General features: G+C 37.3%; 1 protein-coding gene across 1 annotated transcript in view; it reads right to left on the reverse strand.

The window, feature by feature from the left end:
- Positions 1–26,657, reverse strand: part of LOC117326006 (dystrobrevin beta-like) — a 141,490-nt gene extending 114,833 nt beyond the window's left edge. The window contains exon 1 of the mRNA XM_033882561.1: positions 26,564–26,657. Within this exon, the coding sequence (XP_033738452.1) occupies positions 26,564–26,588 (25 nt within the window). The 5' untranslated portion in view covers positions 26,589–26,657. The remainder of the gene's footprint in view (positions 1–26,563) is intronic.
- Between the last annotated feature and the right edge of the window lie 581 nt (positions 26,658–27,238).

Below are 27,238 nucleotides of genomic sequence, written 5' to 3' on the forward strand. Positions count from 1 at the left end.
TTTTAGAAATACACAGTCAGCCGTAAGGAAGGTGCACACCACCTGAAAGGCAGCCATAGGGGCACTATATAGAGATTGTACAGCCAGACTGCCGCTATCCCTACACATGGGCTATGGTGGCTGAGTGGTGAAGGTGTCCAGACACTTTATCACTAGCCCTCCACCTCTGGGTTGCGAGTTCGAAACCTACGTGGGGCAGTTGCCAGGTACTGACCGTAGGCTGGTGGTTTTTCTCCGGGTACTCCAGTTTTCCTCCACCTCCAAAAACCTGGCACGTCCTTAAATGACCCTGGCTGTTAATAGGATGTTTAACAAAATAAACCAAACCAAAATATCCCTACACATCTACACACATGACAAATGCAAGGCCTCTGTATAATCGTATAATCGCAGTGAAGCTGCTCTATGGTGCATGATCATGACTTGAGCATGTCTAATGCTACAACAAACATGGAGATTAATGATTCCATGCTTTAATTCTACAGCAACCCCTATGACCCGTAAAATAAAGAGATACGCCATTCATTGACCCCGCAGCCTCCGAGGGTATATCTCGATTTCAGGGATTTACAGCAGCCGTATCCAGGTCATAGAGCAAGTCTGACCAAAGCATTAATTAGTAAACATACATGCTTCAAACTTTTCGTGTTATAGAATGACTTTCTGGATCACTACAAAATCAGCTGTTTAAATTTTTTTTAAATATTCAAACTGTACACAGTTTATGTACTTACAATTGAACTACAAACCTTTCTAGATATAATTAGGATGATGTTTGCCTGATGCTTCCTGATAATGGAACATAATGAATTCTTAGATCATTAACAGCATTAAAAGAAAATTGATTTTTTTTATTTTACTTAAATTTGATATCAAAATCTAATTAACAAAACGTATGGTAATTTAATGTATGCCAAACTGTGAAACATCCAATTGGTGAAATATACTGTATTTATCCTAAAATAAACCTCTCCTAGTGTAAAAAGTTAAGTACTATCTACATTTTTATCCTAAAAAAGCCATATCCCTTAGTGTAATAGGTTAGTACTGTAATTATCCTCAAAAAAGCCCCTCCCCTAGCATAAATGATGAAGAGAGTTTATTTGTGAACTAATTTAATAGCTTCCCATTTCAAAATTGATGACTCTGCAAAATTGAAGGAGGCTCATCTGTAAGCAGGAGCTAATATGTAGATAAATATGGTAAACAGTTTCATAGACATGCTTTTAGTCGCATTCCCAGGCATAAACACCTCCTACTGGTGACTGGTAATCGGCTACTTGTTTATCTATGTAAACTTACACCTACACTTATTGATTTTAACTAATGAGAAGACAGAATCTAAAAGTACATGTCAAGATCCACCTACAGATAACATATATACTCTACAGCCTAATATACTAGAGCTCACAATTTACATTCAATGTGTGATGACAGGTTTTCACAAGTTAATTAGGAAATACAAACTATTTCTCCTGTAATATGCCCAGAAACCACCAGATAATCAACAAAGTTGGGGGTAGGTTATTACAGGACAATTACGATATAGCATTTGTAACCATTTTTACTTCACTGCTATATATGTACATATGGATATGGGCTTATTACCAGGTACATTATGTATGAGCTTATTGTCAGGTATGGTGCTTATATTACCAGATATGAGCTTATTGCCAGGTTTGAGCTTATATTACCATGCATGGAACTTATTGCCAGATATGAGATTATTGCCAGCTGGCATGGGGCTTATTACCGGATATGAGATTATTGCCAGGTATGGGGCTTATTACCAGATACAAACTTATTACCAGGTGTGAGATTATTAACAGGTATAAGCTTATTACCAGGTATGGGCCTATTGCCAGACATGGGGCTTATTACCAGATATGAGATTATTACCAGGTATTAGCTTAGTATTACCAGGTATGGGCTTAGTGCCAGGAATGAGCTTATTACTAGGTGTAAGATTACTGCCAGGTAAGGGCTTATTAATAAGTATGAGCTTATAACCAGGTATGGGCTTATTAATAGGAATGAGCTTATTACAAGGTGTAGGTTAATTACCAGGTATGAGCTTATTAATAGGTTTGGGCTTATAACCAGGTATATTGGCTTATATTATGACAGTATGAGATTACTGCCAGGTATTAACTTATTAATAGGTATGAGCTTATTACCAGGTATAGGCTAATTACCAAGTGTGGGACCCATTATCTGGTAAAAATTACAAGGCATGGGTTTATTCCCAGATAGATACGGTAAACTACAAGCAATTCTTGAGTCCCAATAGTATACTAACCTATATCTTCCAACTTTAACTCTTAAATTATGCTTTTTATATGGTATACAACATTTCAGCTTCAACCTGAGGTTAGTACCAGCACATTTGGTTGGTTGTCCCTGAGGAATCCGAATTTTGTCCTGACTTAGCTTCTTACATCTCTCTCTTTTACTCTTGAAAAAACAATCAATATGTTATCATAAATTTATCTCTTCCTCACCCAGCATCTCCGATCTATTATTGAATTCAACTAAAACAAGTCCATCACATAAATGATAAATATTTGTCACCCTAAAATCAAATATAGATGAGACCTTTCATGTCACAAGTGATGTGTTAAAACTGATAATTATGATTGGATGAATTATCTACTGATGAAAGCCAGAAATATCTTAATAATAATATAGGTATTCGGTAATGGACAACTTGGTATTATTGATTTCGGTAAAATGTGAAGCCCAAAGGTGGGTAATGACAAGTAGTATCGTACCAATCATGTGTTTCTGAAATATTTAAGAATACAAAAGAAAGAGATACAAGAAGCAAACTTGAGCTCGAATACTAAATTACAATGTAGATTATGGATATTTAACAATTCTTTAAGTTTTTACTGGGTAATACTGAAGCATTTCTTAAATCTAAGGAGTGTTTTAAACACATATGGGGCCACTCACACTTCCACAAAACAATGTACATGTACCTAAATCAATACACATCAATGCAAATTAAGCCAAGTTCAAAACATTTGAAAAAGTTATAAAAATATATAATTTAGTTTTCCAACATGACAGCATAGAAATTATGTTTGACCATAAATGAACTTCCACATCAAATATCAGCTTCCTAGAAACATTAATAAGTAAATTGGGGATTCTACAAAATTTCTTAACCTTTGTGGATGGAAACCTGGAAGGAACTTTTGTGGACAGAGACCGATGGATGGACAGATGAAGGGTTACAGATATTTACCTCTTAACTTTTGTGGACAGAGATGGATGGATGGACAGATGAAGGGTTACAGATATTTATCTCTTAACTTTTGTGGATAGGGACGGATTTACGGACAGATGAAGGGTTACAGCTATATAACTTCCCCTTTGTGGACAGAGCTCTAGAGACAGAAGGACAAAGAGACAGAAGGATGGACAGTTGAAGGTTTACAGTGATTGACCTGTACCTTTGTGGACAGGGAGATGGACAGTTGAAGGTGGACAGCTATTGACCTGTACCTTTAATTTGTGGACAGAGAGATGGACAGATGGACAGTTGAAGGTGTACAGATATTGATCTGTACCTTTGTGGACAGAGAGATGGACAGATGGACAGTTGAAGGTGGACAGCTATTGACCTGTACCTTTGTGGACAGAGAGATGGACAGATGGACAGTTGAAGGTGTACAGCTATTGACCTCTTAATCTTTGTGGACAGAGAGAGAGAAGGATGGACAGTTAAAGGTTTATGGTTATTTACCTCCAATCACTTTATGACTGGGCCATAAAAATACAACAGACAATAAAGACAGACAGACAAAAACAAGATGCCAGACAGAGAATGCAAATACCAGACTTACACAAGGTTAATTGTTAGCAGACTATTACATTAAACTGGTGTGCCTGCTCAGCATAATCAGAGTAACGCCTGTAAATATACATTATTGATCGCCAGGCCTACACCACTATTTAACACAACTGTAGTAATTTACATTCGTTCCGTCCATCAATGCTGCCCCAATTAGACTATGCTAAAAGTTTAATTACTTCCACAATTTCTAATCAATTTTTCGACGATAGAGCATGTCATAAAAAGCAAAATAGCCTTCACTTGCTTAGCATTGAAGTCCTATCATTTCCTCTGAGAACATCAAAAAGCTTACCCAAGGGCGTTAAACCAAACTCATTTTTACAATAAACTGAAGTCTACGACAGTAATTACTTATATTTATCGGCGTATATTGCAGTTTACGAAGATAGAAAATCTAAGTAATTAGTGTATCAACTTCTATACTTCAACAGCACGGTGAAGTAAAAACCTCTCAAAGAATTTAATTTCTTGTTATCTGAAGATTAAAAATAAAAAAACATGTAACAAGAATTGTCATGATGACAATAATGATGGTCCTGCCACATGGTTTTATGACATTAGTCTTGGTAATTATTGACCAATTAATTAAAACGAATATGTTTGACACACATGGAGGCCTTGCTTTAAAATTCATCAACTACAAGAAGTCGGTGAACCTAAAAAAGATTGTTAAAGGTAATTATTGCAAAAAAAAATGAGAAAAAAATTGATTTTTGGAAATCAGATATGCATAGTTAATTAAAAGATGTTGTCAAGCATAGAACATAGAACTTTGCTTGATAGAAGATAGAAAGATAGAAAGCTTGTGTGTGGTCTGTATTGCTGTATTGATCTCTCCCCCCCCCCCCCCCCCCCCCCCCCCCTAGTCAACCTTCCCTTTCAAGGTCACAAGGTCATATTTTTTATTTATTTATTCAATTGAAAATATATTGTCACATCCTTCATACTACAAGTTTCCTGCTGCTGTTGCTGAATGTAGGTATGTAACTATATAGGTAGTAAAGCAAGTTCTGAAATAGTTTTCACATCAGCCATATTCTTAGTTTATAACCTGACCACAGCCTGATTTTGTCAGTTCTTTGGGATTGGACCTTGTTGTATTGGTGAATTTGGAAGTCAATTTTAAAGGGTAAATTGAATTTTTTTCCAGAATTTGGCTGTGATATGAAATATCTTCACTTTGGAAAGGAGTCCCATTATTAGCCCAAATTGAAGCCCGAATTGATCAATTAACTGACACGAGCTTACTCAGTCAGCGGGCTGTCTGTGATTCCTGAACGACAGACAACTGCTGGACGACTGACTAACCAATCAGAAAAACATTGCTGTAGTCAGTAGTGCATTAAATAACAGATCACAGGCAGATCTTTTCTAACTCCCACCATTGGAAGATCCTCAGACCACAGAAGGATCTTGACTCCCACAATAGCAAGATCCTCAGACCACAGAAGGATCTTGGCTCCCACAATTGTAAAATCTTCAGACCACAGAAGGATCTTGGCTCCGACGATTGTAAGATCTTCAGACCACAGAAGGATCTTGGCTCCCACAATTGTTAGATCCTCAGACCACGGAAAGGTCATGGCTTCCAAAATTGTAAGATCCTTAGACCACAGAATGATCTTCACTCCCACAATTGTAAAATCTTCAGACCACAGAAGGATCCTGGCTCAGGATCCCAAAATTGTAAGATCCTTAGACCACAGAATGATCTTCACTCCCACAATTGTAAGATCTTCAGACCACAGAAAGATCCTGGCTCAGTATCCCAAAATTGTAAGACCCTGACAGACCACAGGATGATTCTGGCTACCACAATTGTAAGATCCTTAGACCAAAGAAGGATCTTTGCTCCCACCATTGTAAGGTCCTAATTAGACCACAGAAGAATCCTGGCTCCGACAATAGCAAGATCCTCAGACCACAGAAGGACCTTAATTGGCCTCCACAATTTCGTTATTAGTTTTAGAACACTTTCATTTTCTCTCTTATTTAGATCTATATTGATCCCATGTCAACAGTTTACATCAAAACAAGATGAAAATGTTACATGGCTGTGTTTGATTTCCTTTTAGTGAGTGACCTTAAATGGAACCTTGAGAAAAAAAATCTTTACTTAATACAATGCAACTCCCATGAAATATCAATAAAGGTTCTAAAACATGCAAACTTCAAGAAGGTGACTTGAAATCTGTTCTTTCATTCTCAAAATTGAACATGCACAACATGAATTTGTGATAACAAGAAATGTATAAGGACAGACTATTTACGGAAATTTAATTTGGACAGACGAAAATGCAATTTGGACAGTCCACTATCTGATGATCAAAAGGAGGTATCATCAATAATCACATAAACAGTATATATATATATATTTAAAAAGAATAAAAAAACACGACACAGCAGCTAGCGCTTTCGTCACGTCTAGGTGACTCTTCACATCAGATTCTGAAGAGTCACCTAGACGTGACGAAAGCGCTAGCTGCTGTGTCGTGTTTTTTATTCTTTTGCATATTTTTCGTCTGTAAGGTTCACCTTAAACTTTTTAACTTATATATATATATATATATATACGTAACTCAGAGATCGGTTGTGACCGATATTAATGAAAAAGAAATTCACGACTATCACCTGTCTTTCTATTGTAACTCCAGACTAACTGGCTCCAAATTAATTGTCCAACCCAGAAGTTAAAGTTAGAAATTATTGGTGATAATATTTCAGTCAAATGTACATCGATTAGTATAGGTTACAGCACACCACTGCTAACCTTTATGTCTGTCTGTCTCGGTACGCCGTTATTGGCAAATACAAGTGGTACTTAGTGGCCTAGCTGTCTCACCTGGGACACGTGGGAGTCCCATGTCCTCCTGACCAGTACAAAGGCAATAGATTTAAAATACCATCATAGGTCACATGGTCAAAAGGGATACTCAGTCTAGATCTTAAAGGTTATCCAGGGAAGAAGCAAGCAAACATTGGATCCAAAACATGGACCAGATACATTGCATGCTCATCTGAAATGCCTATAGATTTATGGGATATTATCAGACATGACCATAGTTATATTAAATTTCAATATGTTTTAAAGATCCTTATTATGCATATTTGACACTTCTTACCTTGGTTTCGATATCTAGTATTCATCACTTACATTCGTTGTTCCCCCTATTTTAAATCTGACCTTGATTACTAGAGAAATCACCATCATTAGGATGGTCAGCACTGGAACAGTGGTAACACACATGCCTTTCACCACATGAAAAGGTATGGGGTCACCTGCCCAACCACATGGGTTTTCCCTGGGTACTCCAGTTTCCTCCCACAGTAAGACCCCTCGCACGCTGCCGTCCCGGCCAACAAGCGTGAGTAATACAAGTTGATATAGCTTGTTTCGCAATGATTATTGTAAAATAAATAAAGTTTACATCACCAAGGTCATACTGACCTGACATTTGATAGATCACCATCAAATGATTCTACTGTATCTCTGTAACACTAATCTTTCTCTGCATTCATTTTCTTCCTCTTAATCATTTGAAATCAAGAGAGAGCCATCAAGAACTCTCCGAGAAATAGGGTAAACAAACTTTAACTAATACAAGACGAATCTAAATAAAATTCAGAAAATATCCAAGAAAAATTCAAAATGGAAGATGAACCACTAGGAACCATGAAGAACTTTAAAATTCCAAGAAAAATAGCATTAAGAAGGATTATTTACAGATGGATGGGCGACAGATGCAGGGACGAAGGACACCTGATTCAAGGTAATTTGAACAGCCTACCTACCATCTTGTGCATGATGATGATGATGGGCTTATGTATGGTAAGTGGCATAAACATGTAAAGGGCCTAGGGTTGAACTTTATTTCTGGTAGTAGCTGACCTTGACCTTGACCAATCACACCAATATTCAAATTTTAACAAGGGACCAGTATGTCCAATGGAAACATACTTCTAAAGTTTAATAAAATCTTTCAGCAAATAAGACCATTATTGTCATGAAAAAGTGACAGGGCGCCGGTAGACATTTTAGTTATGGTTATATGCCAATTCAATGTATTCAAATCTATCTTCATGTCAAGCGCAGAAGCACCGGAGAGTTTTCATCAAAATGTCAGCTACTAATACTAATGCTGCAATAACAATGACAGAATGAGATCATCAGATGGTAAAATTCCACATGCATTTTTGATAAGAGTGACATGACCTTTGACCAATCAGATAGATTTTCAAACTACAAATGCAAATATACTAGCTTAGTCTCATCAAAAGTTCTCAGTAAAGTGATGCACAGATAGACAGACAATAAACGGATGGACAGCGGGGATGTGACAATCTTCAGTCACTCCAACTTAAACTGAATGTCTAGGTAATTTTTTTTAACATCAATGGGAATAACTTTGTTGAAATTACAGCATCATGCAGGTTTCCAATCATATCAATCTGCTTCTACTGTACTGGGTTTAAGCAGCTTCATCTGCAGCTAATTAACTATAGTTTCTTCTTTACTCAGATCAATTAGATTAACGAGCTTCTACTCTATTCAGATCAACAAGCTTTGACTATACCCAGATTTACAAGCTTCTTCTGTACCCAGATTAACAAGCTTTGACTATACTCAGATTAAAAAGCTTCTACTATACCAAGATTAACAAGCTTCTACTATACCCAGATTAACAAGCTTCTAACGTATCTAGATTGCTGTACACTTTAAGAATCCAATCCATCTCCCAGTAATGTACTTTAACCAAGTACCGATTCCCAAAATAAATGGTGCTTTTCCATGACTTGACAGAATGTTACACTTTGCTGAACGGTCTTATAAGACAGATAGACCTCTCTGAATCACCTGACAGCAGTACGCATTAAACACTGATTCCTGGACAAAGCCATATTTATTCATTGAGTTAAAATTTAACCTCTGCATATGGATTCTTTAATATATCTGTTACAACATTATCTTTCAATATCTCAACATGACACAAGGTTGAAATTTCAAACCAAAGGAACTGGAGCCAACAAATCTCAGAGCTGGCACCATTAATTCTCAGGGCTCAGACCAACAAACCTTAGGGTTGGGACTAACAAACCTTAGGGTTGGGACTAACAAACCTTGGGGCTGGGACAAACAAACCTCAGGGCTGGGATCATCAAACCTCGGGGCTGGGACCATAAAACCTCGGGGCTGGGACCATCAAACCTTGGAGCTGGAACCAACAAACCTCAGGGCTGGGATCATCAAACCTCGGGGCTGGGACCAACAAATCTCAGATTTGGGATCATCAAACCTCAGGGTGGTGACTAACCAACCTTGGGGCTGGGACCAACAAACCTCGGGGCTGGGACCAACAAATCTCATATCAGGGACCAACAAACCTCAGGGCTGGGACCATCAAACCTCAGGGCTGTGACTAACAAACCTTGGGGCTGGGACCATCAAACCTCAGGGCTGTGACTAACAAACCTTGGGGCTGGGACCAACAAACCTCGGGGCTGGGACCAACAAACCTCGGGACTGGGACCAACAAATCTCAGGGCTGGGACCAACAAACCTCGGGGCTGGGACCAACAAACCTTCGGGCTGGGACCAACAAAGCTCGGGGCTGGGACCAACAAATCTTGGGACTGGGACCAACAAATCTCATATCAGGGACCAACAAATCTCAGGGCTGGGACCAACAAAGCTCGGGGCTGGGACCAACAAACCTCAGGGCTGGGACCAACAAAGCTCGGGGCTGGGACCAACAAATCTTGGGACTGGGACCAACAAATCTCATATCAGGGACCAACAAATCTCAGGGCTGGGACCAACAAATCTCATATCACAGACCAACAAATCTCAGATCAGGGACCAACAAAGCTCAGGGCTTGGACCAATAAACCTTGGGCTGGGACCAACAAATCAGGTCTAGGACCAACAAATCTTTGGCTGGGAAACAGGTGCATATGGCACTGATGAACATGTACATTATTTAGTGTAATGCCTGTTAGGAAGTGATTAGAGAATGCAAACCAATGCATGTTCTGTCTGCACCGCGAGTAACCTTCCCTTGTGTACATAATGGATGAGGTAGACTCGGGACATCCCGTGTCCTGGCTCCATTAATTTTTCACTACATTTGATTTTTACTGATGCTCACCAACGATGTAGCACTCAATAAAACCTATACATACAGAGCTACGCAGCAGGAAAACGTTTCCACTTAGAGCCGAGTCGTTACTGTCTCACCAGCCCAAGGACTGATGGCCTACCTTATGAAAAATGAATTGGATCTGGCCATTTTGATGTGTTTTCACCCATAACTTGCCAAGCCAAGAGTCCAAGATTGGTGTTAGGGACAGCAGTGCTCTATAGCTACCTGACCATATATGTGACAAGAGTCTAGATATCTTAGGATTAACTCCACAAGAAGAAGTACTCCCAACATCATACCAGGTCTTCTGGCAGTCGCCAAAGGTCTATACAAGTGTATCAACCACTTTCATTACTACAAATACAACCAACTTCTATACACTTGCTTTTAGAATATTTTTATTTTCTTATTTAGACAATTTACTCTATGAAATGTTTTAATTAATTTTCACACTCAGTTCCATGATAAAGAATAAGGTTTTAACTACAAAAATGTCATATTTTCAATCTACATATTGTTTACCAGTACAATATGCAGGGAACTGAAAAACCGTTACGCAGTTTACATGTTGAAGATGTATATCCTCCTTAAAGCTAGTGAAGCCAGTTAACATGCATCTCCTCCTATCAAACACTATTACAGAATTTGATCCGAGAACTGATAAAAGAATAAAAAAGTTAATTTAGGATTTTCACATTTTTTTACCATTACAAGCACATATGATATATAATTAAACCTACACTTATCATAGCTGACATCAGTCTCAAACTTTGGCAGCCTGCCAAGTTTAAAAAGAATTGTGCCATAATTACATGTTGTGTAATGGCTTTCCGATTCCCCATCGCCATGACAACTGTGAATGTGAAAGTGTTCCAGTATATAGCCAGGTATATGTGCCAATAGTGACTTTACAGGACATGATGTTCTTCATCATATACACACCATTTTGTCTTCATAGCCATACTGCACTCGAGATAAAAACAATACTATATAGCATTTTCATCACCTATTGCTGTTTTTTGGTCCCACTTAGGATCTTTTTCCATTCTCAATTTAAAGAAACTGCAATCCTTAAATTTGAAAGTACTACCATGGGTAATTATTTTACAGTCAGGTGCTTTATTTTATGACCTAATTATTTTGCACTAGAAAAGGTTGCAGGTTAGATGGAGGTTTAGATACTCATTAAAACCACACAGAATAGAATCAGTGATCAAGTGTAATGCAGTAGGAAATGCCATTCAATATGTAATATATCTAAATTTTTAGGAAAGAATTTTTTCCGAACCTAATCATATATTTTTTTTTAAATATAGATCTAGTTAGTATTTCACATCTTAATGACTGAACATTAAGTATTCTTAAAGTCAAAATTGTCCATGTTGTCCTGTTAAACACATGTACCATTGTTAATTATCAGCCACCTGTTACATTTCTAAAACAAGCTCAAGTCTAGAAGGAAAAGGTAGGTCAGGAGGGCAGGCAGAGCTTTCGTCCACCCTCTGTGGACGAGATGGAGAGAGGACAGAATTTTATTCTATTCTGAGGTCAACTCTATCGCCTTTTAACCAGCCGTCTGTTCCCGCAGTGTAAATGTTTTAACTGGCATTTCTCCTATTAGCCTTTACACAGGGTAAACCATAAGAATGATCATTCAGCTAAAACCTACATTACAAGAGATTCCGAGAAGCCATTTTGCAATTATCATAAAATTTTTATGATATAGTCATAACTGTTTGCAATTACCTCGCAAGCTCTTAATTTGTACTGACTACCTCCTATCGGATCCTTCCACAAACCAAGCTTGTACAACTGTATCCCAGATAGTTTACATTACACATTGTAACGGCCTTTACTTGATGACCAACAATGGTCAGTAAGCCTCACGGAGACAATAGGGTGTTTACAACCAGTCGTAAAAGTAACACCAGTAAGTCTGTAATATGTTAATCAGTCGTTATGAAGACACCTAATGACCTGATTTCTATTTCTTGGCGAAATAACCTTTATCCACCTACAATCGTGTGTAGTATAGATTAGGTATATAAATTCCAGCTTCTCCAGTAAATATTTTTGTTTAAGTTAACTTGACACACCATTACACTCATTGTAATTGAATGTAATTGTTCGTCCAATAAACAAAAGATTTTGGACAAGAAAACAACAGTGTTCATTTCAATGATCCAATCTTTTGACTTGGTGGAAGCTGTGAATCAGTATTATGTCATGTCTACCCCTCAATCGGCGCCCATCATTTTCTTTAATTGCTATCTCAGTGAATAAAGGAAGCGTTTTTTTTCTCTCGCATAATACATTATCCTCAGCTTCGTCACCTTGTATGTGTATTCCAAACACACCAAACTTATATAACAGAATGTATATTTAGACACATTAAGCATCTTTATGTCTATTAAAAGCAATTGTTGATGGAGCCAATCGAAACGATCCAAGCAACATTTTTCTTTTTCGAAAAAATGGAAAATTCCTTTCTTCTGAAATAACTTGTTATGTTTTGTGACATTGAGGTTAGAATAAATTGCCTTTATCCTTTTTTTTTTTTAGAGGGGGGGGGGGGGGGGGGGGGGTTTCTTGGTCCAATTTCAGTTGCTTGGTGCAATTTCAAGTGTATCTGTTTCATTTTCATTCCCATAACTGTCTCAAATTCAAACAGAATGTGACATTTTTGCAGCTCAGATTTGCTGTATTTACTGTTCAAAGAAATACATCTTTGTTTGATATTTAACTATATATTGCAGTGAAAGCTACCTGTTGGAATTGATGTGTGTTTGTGTGTGTGGCTCTTATGTATTCATGCATGAAAAATGTCTTTAAAAATAAAGAATTATAAAAAATAAATAACAAGAGATCCCAGAGGGATCTTGGCGCCCACCATTGAATGATCTTCATAGGTTCCATGTCAGATTGATCTTTTCTCTACTTTTCCCTTCATTTTACTAATCTGTGCAAATCGAGACATCCCTCCAGTACTTTTCAAACAAGGGAATCCTAGCTATATAAGAAAGTTGAAATTTAACGATAATGGCTGTTTGTTTGCCAGGTTGTTTTCAGGACAGACTGGTCCAAAAATGCAATACAAGGAACCAAGGGGAACCTACTTATGAAATTTGAGAAAGATCCATTCAGTACTTTGAGAAATAGAGATAACAAACTTCAATTGTCAAAATCCAAGATGGCGGTCTGTCGGCCATGTTGTTTTCCGATTGGTCTCAAATCGCAATATGCATAACTAGGCACCAAGGGGAACCTACATATGAAATTTGAGAATGATCCCTTCAGGACTTTCTCAGAAATAGCGATAACAAACTTCAATTGTCAAAATCCAAGATGGCTGCCTGTCGGCCATGTTGTTTTCTGATTGGTCTAAAAACGCAATATGCATAACTAGGCACCTAAGGGGAACCTACATATGAAATTTGATAATGATCCCTTCAGTACTTTCTCAGAAATAGCGATAACAAACTTCAATTGTCAAAATCCAAGATGGCTGCCTGTCGGCCATGTTGTTTTCCGATTAGTCTCAAAACGCAATATGCATAACTAGGCACCAAGGGGAACCTACATATGAAATTTGAGAAAGATCCCTTCAGTACATTTTCAGAAATAGTGATAACAAACTTCAATTGTCAAAATCCAAGATGGCTGCCTGTCGGCCATGTTGTTTTCCGATTGGTCTCAAAACGCAATTTGCATAACTAGGCACCAAGGGGAACCTACATATGAAATTTGAGAAAGATCCCTTCAGTACTTTCTCAGAAATAGCGATAACAAGAATTGTTTACGGACGGAGGGACGGACGGACGGACCACAGACCACGGACGCAGGGCGATTTGAATAGCCCACCATCATAAAAACAAAATTTTACACAAGGTCTTCACCATGAAACAAGCATAGATCCTAAATGACTACAAATGGCTTAGGGAAACTTCAGAATTCCTACAGTTCTGGTAAATTTTGTTATGGAAGAACTTTTACAAAAATCATTACAGTCGCCCGCACTCATATTACAGCCAATCAATTAATTCTTCTCCTACTCCTGCAATGCTTTTTATTACTAAACTTATAATCTGGGGACCAATAATATTCCAAAGAATAATTCACATAAAAAGCATTCCAATGAAAAGAAGGAAATACTGGTTATAAATGAATTTAAGAACAACCATCTGATGTTAAAATGGATAATTTCAGGCTGATATGACTGAACCTCGATCCAAGACTTGATGTACTGGACCAAGATTGAGCTGGGTCGTTAATCCACATGGTATTCATTGACAGTAAAGACGAAGCAGGTAGAGTGTTAACAAGAGGTTAATCCGTACATGAGAGCCATTTGATCCCCCCAGGACCACCCCATACATTTAGTGCTGTTAAAACTCCAGGGAAGTGCAGTTATTCATCATTGCGATAATGCATATATAAATACATTATATGCAGCCAAGCAGCAAATTTCTGGAACCATTGTCATGTAGAAACTGTCAAAAAGGTGCTTTAATGATTGTAATATATGTACATGTAGATATTCTGATATTGTCAATAAATCATCAATACTCTAGCAGTGCAGCACACCATGCCACTATTGTATTGTATAAAAGGACATCAAAAACCAATACGTGATATGGAAAATGAAGATCAATTATAAACATTTTATTGTACTTGCAGGTGGTTTACTCCTGAGCACATCTGCATAAATGAATTCATAGAGCCAATATATTCTACATCACTTTCTATCTACTGTAGAGTCTGGATACTATAGATTATAACACCAACAAAAGAAACAAATACTAAATCCTACATCAGTCTGGTGTTATATATGGTATGTTAATGTAACAGTAATACATTGTACATCAGTCTGTTGTTATGGTGACATAACACTGATACAGTCTACATCAGTCTGTTGTTATGGTGACATAACACTGATACAGTCTACATCAGTCTGTTGTTATGGTGATATAACACCGATACAGTCTACATCAGTCTGTTGTTATGGTGATATAACACTGATACAGTCTACATCAGTCTGTTGTTATGGTGATATAACACTGATACAGTCTACATCAGTCTGTTGTTATGGTGACATAACACTGATACAGTCTACATCAGTCTGTTGTTATGGTGATATAACACCGATACAGTCTACATCAGTCTGTTGTTATGGTGATATAACACTGATACAGTCTACATCAGTCTGTTGTTATGGTGATATAACACTGTAACAGTCTACATCAGTCTGTTGTTATGGTGACATAACACTGATACAGTCTACATCAGTCTGTTGTTATGGTGATATAACACTGATACAGTCTACATCAGTTTGTTGTTATGGTGATATAACACTGATACAGTCTACATCAGTCTGTTGTTATGGTGATATAACACTGATACAGTCTACATCAGTATGTTGTTATGGTGATATAACACTGATACAGTCTACATCAGTCTGTTGTTATGGTGATATAACACTGATACAGTCTACATCAGTCTGTTGTTATGGTGACATAACACTGATAGTCTACATCAGTCTGTTGTTATGGTGACAACACTGATAGTCTACATCAGTCTGTTGTTATGGTGATATAACACTGATACAGTCTACATCAGTCTGTTGTTATGGTGACACAACACTGATACAGTCTACATCAGTCTGTTGTTATGGTGATATAACACTGTAACAGTCTACATCAGTCTGTTGTTATGGTGACATAACACTGATACAGTCTACATCAGTCTGTTGTTATGGTGATATAACACTGATACAGTCTACATCAGTCTGTTGTTATGGTGACATAACACTGATACAGTCTACATCAGTCTGTTGTTATGGTGATATAACAATGATACAGTCTACATCAGTCTGTTGTTATGGTGATATAACACTGATACAGTCTACATCAGTCTGTTGTTATGGTGATATAACACTGATACAGTCGACATCAGTCTGTTGTTATGGTGATATAACACTGATACAGTCTACATCAGTCTGTTGTTATGGTGATATAACACTGATACAGTCTACATCAGTCTGTTGTTATGGTGACATAACACTGATACAGTCTACATCAGTCTGTTGTTATGGTGATATAACACCGATACAGTCTACATCAGTCTGTTGTTATGGTAATATAACACTGATAGTCTACATCAGTCTGTTGTTATGGTGACATAACATTGATACAGTCTACATCAGTCTGTTGTTATGGTGACATGGTGACACAACACTGATACAGTCTACATCAGTCTGTTGTTATGGTGACATGGTGACACAACACTGATACAGTCTACATCAGTCTGTTGTTATGGTGATATAACACTGATACAGTCTACATCAGTCTGTTGTTATGGTGATATAACACTGATACAGTCTACATCAGTCTGTTGTTATGGTGATATAACACTGATACAGTCTACATCAGTCTGTTGTTATGGTGACATAACACTGATACAGTCTACATCAGTCTGTTGTTATGGTGATATAACACTGATACAGTCTACATCAGTCTGTTGTTATTTTGATATAGCAGTAAAACCATTGCAATTCTTTTTTTTACTTTTGGAAAGTTAAGTCACATCATGATGATGATCATGTGTCATACATCAATTGTTTGATATATTGTTGTACCAAACAATTCCTGTTGCTATAGTGATACGACACAGATTTACGACATCTATCTCCGATACTCAGGCCATGTAACACCAATACACCCACTTCTATGACAATACCAAATCATCGGTGGCCAAGTGGTTAAGGTGTCCAGACACTTAATCACTAGCCCTGCACCTCTTGGTCTCGAGTTTGAAACCCATGAGGGGCAGTTGCCTTGTACTGACCATAGGCCCGTGGTTTTTCTTAGGGCACTCCGGCTTTCCTCCATCTCCATGTCCTTGAATGTCCCTGACTGTTAATAGGACTTTAAACAAAATAAACCAAACCAAACCACATCAAAATCGAGTCCCTGCCATAACTACAGGGTGTGACATGCTCTTTTACTGATGGTGTTATGACAATATATAGTCTCTGTACTTATATTGACATACCGGTATTAAATACATACATACCCTGTTACTATGGACACAGATATACACTTGGTGTTACTATGGGAGATCAGGAGATATGATGTACCATGTTTAACTTAACAGATATACCTATATAACTCACAAACCACAAATACAAATACATTTATAGGATATCACATAAGATGATCGTCTGACAATTTCCAGAGAGCATTAATCACTGAAGTGTTTAAAACTAGGTCTACGGTAAAATGGATCTAGTCTGCAGTCAGTGTGGAAAAGTGTGAGATTTTTTAAAGACAATATCATTCTAGATATTTTGCAAAAGCATCTCAATTCAGCATCCCAGTCTTATATTGTGTGTATTCTACCTAATGTGATTTTTATCAGAAACATCTGCCACCATATATCAATTTTCAAACGCAATTGATGTGGGAGATTACCAAAAATGTGATGACAAATCGCCGTATTTTTCATGTATATCAGATAAACATTTGATATATATAGGATATATATAATCAACATTTTATGTATATTACATAATTATATTATATTTATCATCAAGTAAGCCATCCCCCTCTAGTGTAAAGGCTTAGTCCATATATACTGTATTTGTCCTCAAATAAGCCCCTCCACTAGTGTAAAAGTTTATTACTGTATTTGTCCTCAAATAAGCCCCCTCCCCTAGTATTAAAGTTTAGTATTGTATTTAATCTCAAATAAGCCCCCTCCTTCAGTGTAAAAGTTTAGTCTTAAAGTTTGGGGAGCTAATTTTTGAACCATTGCTACTTAGCTTGGCAAAAATGAAGATTGGAGATTATTTATGAGCAGGGACTTATTTGTGGTTAAATATGGTAATGTACTGTGACCTTGACATTTCCTCGTTGATCATCATTTACATCCATGTCATTCTTTAGAAACAGTGTTGAAAGCAACTGGATAATATCATCATACATGTATACACTAAACAAAAGGAAGGACAGTGCATTGAGGGGGGAATAAACCTGACAAATCATTACTTAGGACGCATGGCTGCCCAACCATGAAGCTGATCGATATGGCCGTACCTATGTTAACGGGTCAAGTACCAAACTGTTTACCCGAGGACACCACGGCCAATAGATAGTAGTCTTACACACCTCAGCATCACTTCTGTACCTGTATCTCGACAGATTGCAAATTGATGGGCTGGAGCCTTGATCATGTGTGTACTTTTCATTTGGTAATTGTGCAGATAAAAACTGATTGAACAACAGCACGCCAGGTTCACGTGACAAGGCAGTCCCTGAGAGGGTTCTGTTCACATGACAGAGTGTCCTGTACTGGGTTCTGGACAACAGTTATATCCCCAGGGTAACAATTGTTCTCATCTCATCTGTAAATAAGGCCATCACCCTGTAATATGATAATGGATACAAGACCAAATACATATCATTTGATAGTAGAATCAACCATGTCTCACAGCGACCCCAGAGGTCTCCGATGGCCATCTGATCTGTTCTTGGCCTTTAATATTGAACATTACTTGACTTTGACCTTTTATTTTATATCACTTGATCTGACCTTGGCCTTGTATTTAATATCACTTGATCTGACATTGACCTTGTATTTAATATCACTTGATCTGACCTTGACCTTGTATTTAATATCACTTGATCTGATCACATTAACCTTGTATTTAATATCACTTGATCTGACATTGACCTTGTATTTAATATCACTTGATCTGAAATTAACCTTGTATCTTATATTACATGACCCAACCTTGAAATTGAATTGAAGATTACCTGATCTGACATTGTTATGATACTAAATCTTATTCATCTGACCTTGACCTTATATCAAATACCATTGATCTGACTTGTCACCCAAACACCTTCTTATTTGACCTTGACATTACACTGAAATAAGCATTGACAAACAGCAAGTAAACAGCATAATTGCAACAACTGGAAAGTTGACACACTGTTATATACATATACATGTGGCAACTGGAAAGCCAGACCACTGTAATATAGTAATGACAACTGGACAGTCATAACAGTGTAATATAATTATGACAACTGGACAGCCAGACCACTGTAATATAGTAATGACAACTGGACAGTCAGAACAGTGTAATATAGTAACGACAACTGAACAGTCAGTACAGTGTTATATAGTAATGACAACTGGACAGTCAGTACAGTGTAATATAGTTATGACAACTGGACAGTCAGAATAGTGTAATAAAGTAATGACAACTGGACAGTCAGTACAGTGTAATATAGTAACGACAACTGGACAGTCAGTACAGTGTAATATAGCCATGACAACTGGACAGTCAGTACAGTGTAATATAGTTATGACAACTGGACAGTCAGTACAGTGTAATATAGTTATGACAACTGGACAGTCAGTACAGTGTAATATAGTAACGACAACTGGACAGTCAGTACAGTGTAATATAGTTATGACAACTGGACAGTCAGAACAGTGTAATATAGTTATGACAACTGGACAGTCAGTACATTGTAATATAGTTATGACAACTGGACAGTCAGAACAGTGTAATATAGTTATGATAACTGGACAGTCAGTACAGTGTAATATAGTTATGACAACTGGACAGTCAGTACAGTGTAATATAGTAACGCCAACTGGACAGTCAGTACAGTGTAATATAGTTATGATAACTGGACAGTCAGTACAGTGTAATATAGTAACAACAACTGGACAGTCAGTACAGTGTAATATAGTTATGACAACTGGACAGTCAGTACAGTGTAATATAGTTATGACAACTGGACAGTCAGACCACTGTAATATAGTTATGACAACTGGACAGTCAGACCACTGTAATATAGTTGTGACAACTTGACAGTCAGAACAGTGTAATATATTTGTGACAACTGGACAGTCAGAAAAGTGTAATATAGTTATGACAACTGGACAGTCAGTACAGTGTAATATAGTAACAACAACTGGACAGTCAGTACAGTGTAATATAGTAACAACAACTGGACAGTTAGAACAGTGTAATATAGTAAACGACAACTGGACAGTCAGAACAGTGTAATATAGTTATGACAACTGGACAGTCAGAACAGTGTAATATAGTTATGACAACTGGACAGTCAGAACAGTGTAATATAGTTATGACAACTGGACAGTCAGAACATTGTAATATAGTTATGACAACTGGACAGTCAGTACAGTGTAATATAGTTATGACAACTGGACAGTCAGAACAGTGTAATATAATTATGACAACTAGACAGTCAGTACATTGTAATATAGTAACGACAACTGGACAGTCAGAACAGTGTAATATAGTAACGACAACTGAACAGTCAGAACAGTGTAATATAATTATGACAACTGGACAGTCAGAACACTGTAATATAGTTATGACAACTGGACAGTCAGAACAGTGTAATATAATTATGACAACTGGACAGTCAGAACAGTGTAATATAGTAACGACAACTGGACAGTCAGAACAGTGTAATATAGTAACGACAACTGAACAGTCAGAACAGTGTAATATAATTATGACAACTGGACAGTCAGTACAGTGTAATATAGTTATGACAACTGGACAGTCAGAACAGTGTAATATAGTTATGACAACTAGACAGTCAGTACATTGTAATATAGTAACGACAACTGGACAGTCAGAACAGTGTAATATAGTAACGACAACTGAACAGTCAGAACAGTGTAATATAATTATGACAACTGGACAGTCAGAACAGTGTAATATAGTAACGACAACTGGACAGTCAGTACAGTGTAATATAGTAACGACAACTGAACAGTCAGAACAGTGTAATATAATTATGACAACTGGACAGTCAGAACAGTGTAATATAGTAACGACAACTGGACAGTCAGAACAGTGTAATATAGTAACGACAACTGGACAGTCATAACAGTGTAATATAGTTATGACAACTGGACAGTCAGTACAGTGTAATATAGTTATGACATCTGGACAGTCATAACAGTGTAATATAATTATGACAACTGGACAGTCAGTACAATGTAATATAGTAATGACAACTGGACAGTCAGAACAGTGTAATAAAGTTATGACACTGTACAGTCAGTACAGTGTAATATTGTTATGACAACTGGACAGTCAGTACATTGTAATATAGTTATGACAACTGGACAGTCAGTACATTGTAATATAGTTATGACAACTGGACAGTCAGTACAGTGTAATATAGTTATGACAACTGGACAGTCAGAAAAGTGTAATATAGTTATGACAACTGGACAGTCAGTACATTGTAATATAGTTATGACAACTGGACAGTTAGAAGAGTGTAATATAGTTATGACAACTGGACAGTCAGTACAGTGTAATATAGTTATGACAACTGGACAGTCAGTACAGTGTAATATAGTTATGACAACTGGACAGTCAGAACAGTGTAATATAGTTATGACAACTGGACAGTCAGAACAGTGTAATATAGTAACGACAACTGGACAGTCAGAACAGTGTAATATAGTAACGACAACTGAACAGTTAGAACAGTGTAATATAATTATGACAACTGGACAGTCAGTACAGTGTAATATAGTTATGACAACCGGACAGTCAGACCACTGTAATATAGTTATGACAACCGGACAGTCAGACCACTGTAATATAGTTATGACAACGGGACAGTCAGACCCCTGTAATATAGTTATGACAACTGGACAGTCAGTACAGTGTAATATAGTTATGACAACTGGACAGTCAGTACATTGTAATATAGTAACGACAACTGGACAGTCAGTACATTGTAATATAGTAACGACAACTGGACAGTCAGTATAGTGTAATATAGTTATGACAACTGGACAGTCAGTTCAGTGTAATATAGTTATGACAACTGGACAGTCAGAATAGTGTAATATAGTTATGACAACTGGACAGTCAGAACAGTGTAATATAGTTATGACAACCGGATAGTCAGACCACTGTTATGTTATAATTGTGACAACTGGACAGTCAGACCACTGTAATATAGTTATGACAACTGGACAGTCAGTACAGTGTAATATAGTTATGACAACTGGACAGTCAGACCCCTGTAATATAGTTATGACAACCGGACAGTCAGACCACTGTAATATAGTTATGACAACCGGACAGTCAGACCCCTGTAATATAGTTATGACAACTGGACAGTCAGACCCCTGTAATATAGTTATGACAACTGGACAGTCAGACCACTGTAATATAGTTATGACAACTGGACAGTCAGAAAAATGTAATATAGTTATGACAACTGGACAGTCAGACCAATGTAATATAGTTATGACAACCGGACAGTCAGACCCCTGTAATATAGTTATGACAACTGGACAGACACTCACTGTAATATAGTCGTGACAACTCGACAGACACTCACTATAATATAGTCGTGACAACTCGACAGACACTCACTGTAATATAGTTGTGACAACTCGACAGACACTCACTGTAATATAGTCGTGACAACTCGACAGACACTCACTGTAATATAGTCGTGACAACTCGACAGACACTCACTGTAATATAGTCGTGACAAATCGACAGACACTCACTGTAATATAGTCGTGACAACTCGACAGACACTCACTGTAATATAGTCGTGACAACTCGACAGACACTCACTGTAATATAGTCGTGACAACTCAACAGACACTCACTGTAATATAGTCGTGACAACTCGACAGACACTCACTGCAATATAGTCGTGACAACTCGACAGACACTCACTGTAATATAGTCGTGACAACTCGACAGACACTCACTGTAATATAGTTGTGATATCTCGAGACAGTAACAACTGTAATATAGATATGACAACTATAGCATTAACAAATAGAAAGCATTGTTGTACATCGTGAGAAGACAAAAGCTAATTGTGACCAGCTGTACATGTATAGACTGTATATTCCACTCATTTTTACCACATCACCTGATGAACTCACTTTACAGTACCATACAACAGTTAGGTAGGTGACAGGTGTCCTTGGCCATTTCAACGAGACATCTAGATCTTGCCTGAAACAGTAGCATACATACACAATATACTCTCGTCACATCAACTTCTCCAAACTGCCTATACAACAAATTAGATTATTTGTTGGGTTTGTAGCATGGCCGTGAGACCTGTGGGACTCCAAACTTGTGAGCGACTCACCTTGCTTACTCCTGTTGTCCTCCTGTGCACACACACAGCAGCACAAACACTTCCTCACACACCTGACCCGCTTCTTCGACTTGGTGCCAACTTTCCTGTACTGCTTTTGTTTAAGTTTCTTAACTGGTTTATCACAATGCAACTGTCCCGGGATCAATAGGCCAAGACCACCATCATCCAAACCATTGGCGGTCAAATTCTCTACACACTCCTTCTGTTCATCTAAGTGATCCTCCTTGTGGTCGGAATGGTCCGATGCGTCGTCCAGAAGCCATACCTTACACTCATTAGGATCAGCTATATCCCCCATCACAGCACAAAAATGTGGAAATATCAGGACACATTGCTACGCCACACAACACACAGACCCACTGTCCACAAATACACTGTACACATAGGAATACTGCCAATCCACGATGTGAACAGACAAATGCCAAAACATTTTACCTTTACTAAGAATCCGCTTAGTCCAAACAGTACAGAACTGATCACATTTCAATCATGTGTAACGCTGATTCTCCTGGGAACTAGCTCCAGGAGGTATTGACTACATTTTCCACTAACAATGATCTATCTGGGAGCATACATATATGCAATACCTATAGGAAGTATATATATGTCCAAAACCTGCCTCTGGGCCTTGCAACCTGTGGTGCGGAATTACAACTTCATCATCACTGTTAACTATTCATTTGCCTTGCATGTGAATTGTTGGTGTGTGTCGTCGGACAGCTAATGCATCTGTACCCGACAGAGAGCGTGTTTGATGTGAAGATTGCTCACAACCATCGACGATATTAACACGGAGGTAGTAGTTGTAGTAGTATAGTAGTAGCGTGGAAAAAATCCTATGTACCACATAATAAGTTTCCATGGCAATGGAAGGCACTTAACAAGTTAAACAAAGGGATAACTATAGCACAATGATTGATCAATTATTAATTAGGTCCCACCAGTTTTATAGAGTATCATTTCGGCAGGATTGCTACAACACTATGCAACAAGATAATAATCCATTTGCTACAAATCGCCAAAACCTGTTAACAGCTCCACCGACAGCTATACCATCACAAAGTTTATTAAGTGTGAAAACATCCACTGTAATTATTACAACTATTGCCAGTTTTCCAATAAGCTATGCATACAGAAAAATTATGAACCTGCTATATGTAGCTAGCATTGAGGCTGGCTTGTGACATTAAACGCTAGTCGTCTCCTTTCAATAATAGATTAGGCGTGACAAGAGAGGACCAGTCAAAAATGTTTTTATCAATCAGTGCCTTGTAATTGCGTTACAATTTTCTAGTAATAATTTTTTTCTGTCCATGCAATTTTATTGTGGGTATTATCAAACATGGACGTATTCCCTCGAGTCCTTGTACAGTTCCAGTACAAACACAATGGCATCTAGCCATGTACTAATATAAACAAAGTAACGACCCTCACGAGATGACAAATTTAGACATAAAACTAATGGGATTGCCAATACATGGTACATATAATAACCATCTTTATCATAAAACACACATCAACTGTCAATTTTTAATTTCAATTTCAGATTCAATATGAATAAAATAATGAAAAATGTTAATTTTTAAATAAACAATTTCCCTTTGAAATCGTATCAACTTTATAGCACTGACGCAAACACTGTAATCAGAGGCTACCATCAGAAATCAATTAAAACATCTGTAGAATGCACTGTAGTTTCATCTAGAGATTTTCATATCAGACACCAACACCGAGTAGATTTTTAACTTTTTTTTATAATTATATCATTAAGCAAATTAAATAGAAATGTAATACACAATAGCATGCATTTAATGTCATAGTTTATGAAGCCCTATCCAAGTAAAAGTTAGAAAATCTCTCACGAAAACATATAAACCTCCTTACAAAACAGGCTAATAGCGAAGTAGGCGTTACTTCATTTCTAGCATGTTGTTTACTCAGTATAGTCTGTAAATGGCATTTTCTTTGCAATGAAAGACTTAGAAAAAGGAAGGAATATCGAAGTGCAGATCTGCACCAAGTTTATCCTTAAGACCTGATGCCATGATTGGTTGAGCATCCGTCAATTTCAAGATTCATTTTTTTAATATCCCAGTCTTTTTTATTGACATATTGCAGTTCTAAACACATACATACAATGCTCATACTTGTGTCTGTTCAAGGACGTAAAAATGATATGTGTATGAGCATTACATTTCTAATGAAATACTTTCTCTTTTTATTAAATTAAATTGAATCAATTGTAAACAACATCCCTTTCAAGTATAGGTTTTCTTTATCTGCCTATTGAATTAGAGGATATGCTCAAGGCTAAATAACATTCTATCATTAAATTTCCTTCTTGGATATAAACAAATCGAAATCAATGTGCAGCTAAAAATGAGCTTGCAATTGTTCTTGAGATAAATTGAAGTTGAACTGCATACATGTATTGATTTCACAAGTCAGGACTAAGCTTTCGCCTCCTCTCCACACGGGGTGTGAAGCTCTGAGTGGCTTCATCAATCAATTCTCCTCCTATCAACTCAACAACAATCAACCATAACAGACATTTTTTCTTCATATTAAATTCTTATCCAACAAGTATATCCTAGTCATCCTGTTTAGATATGCCAGTAGTTTAACTAGCAAACATCATGGATACAGGGCTTTATTCTAAAACTGGAAGTAAACTAATGTCATGGATACTGAGCCTTATTTTATAACTGGAAGTCATTTTGATGTTAATGTCATTACGGACTATGTTAGATATTGGTAATATAAATATGAATGTCTACGATACCATGTAGACTCCAAATTTAGGACGGTCATCTATTTGTACAAACTATACTGCAATTAGGCGGAGACATACTAGGTGACATATATACCATGAACAGTTCATCAAATGGCCTACAAATCGGTCAGATTACAGGTACTTTAGTAAGATAATGGTTTAAGGTCTATATGACTCCACCCATTACTAGGTTTGGTCTCACCAACTATACAGTCAGAGGTACAAGCCTCGTCTGCATCGACAGACAAAGCCACCAGGTAAAGTTTGGTCAGATTGTGGTCAGTTTCAGGAATAAAACGGACCCAGGACTGTTCACAGGAATAACATGTTATTGTTAATTAAGTACTATAATGTTGGTTGTTTGTTAACACTGCCTAGACTAGTACTGTCTCGGACCAAAACTCTAACTTATAGAACTTTTTACAAGTTTGCAAAGTTTGTTTTGTTTACAAATACTGAAGGAATGGGGGCGATACTACCCGGTAGAGACGACGGCTGTTCGTAGCAATTCAAAGTTTTCTGCAACCTTAAACAGGCGTTAACCCATGCGATGTTAAAACCCTGTAAACAATATGCATACCTCTCCTGAACAGGGGACTAGCCATCTCTTCTCCTACACATCAAACTTCATGGGCTGCTTTCCAATGTGCTACTTCCGAATTAGAAAGGTCAGAGGTCAAAACGTTCCGGAAGTTCTCAATGTGAGACGCTTTGTTTTGTGAAATTCGCGGGAAAATATGAAAACTATCAACCACGTTTCGTGAACAAACAATACTTTTGATAGGCTATCACTTAAGTACATAATCTAGACTACAGCTTATTTTCAAATTTGTTATAGTTTTGCTTTGTTCACATGCACGTAAGTTTATGTTTTGCGTGTCAGCATGCAGTCTCAGATATGTCGAAGACATTTTAACATAAAATTAAATCCTAGATTTTCTAGTTCACCTTCTGAACATGGACACTACTCGATGACATTTCTTAGAGAAACTAGACTTTTAATCATTAACTTTCATGGATATCATCATTTCCCAGACATGATACGTGGAAACACGAAGTTTGTATATCCCAATGAGTATGGAACGCCAAATTAACATATTCAATTAATTGAACCTATCTCCAAATAATTGAAGATAGGTTCAATTCAATTGAATATAGGTGCAATTATTTGTACCTATCTTTAATTATTTAAAGATAGGTACAATTGAATCACCCATCTCTAATTGAATTGAACCTATCTCTAATTGAATTGAGT

The sequence above is a fragment of the Pecten maximus genome, chromosome 4 (genome assembly GCF_902652985.1).
Source record: "Pecten maximus chromosome 4, xPecMax1.1, whole genome shotgun sequence".
NCBI classification, from domain to species: Eukaryota; Metazoa; Mollusca; class Bivalvia; order Pectinida; family Pectinidae; genus Pecten; species Pecten maximus.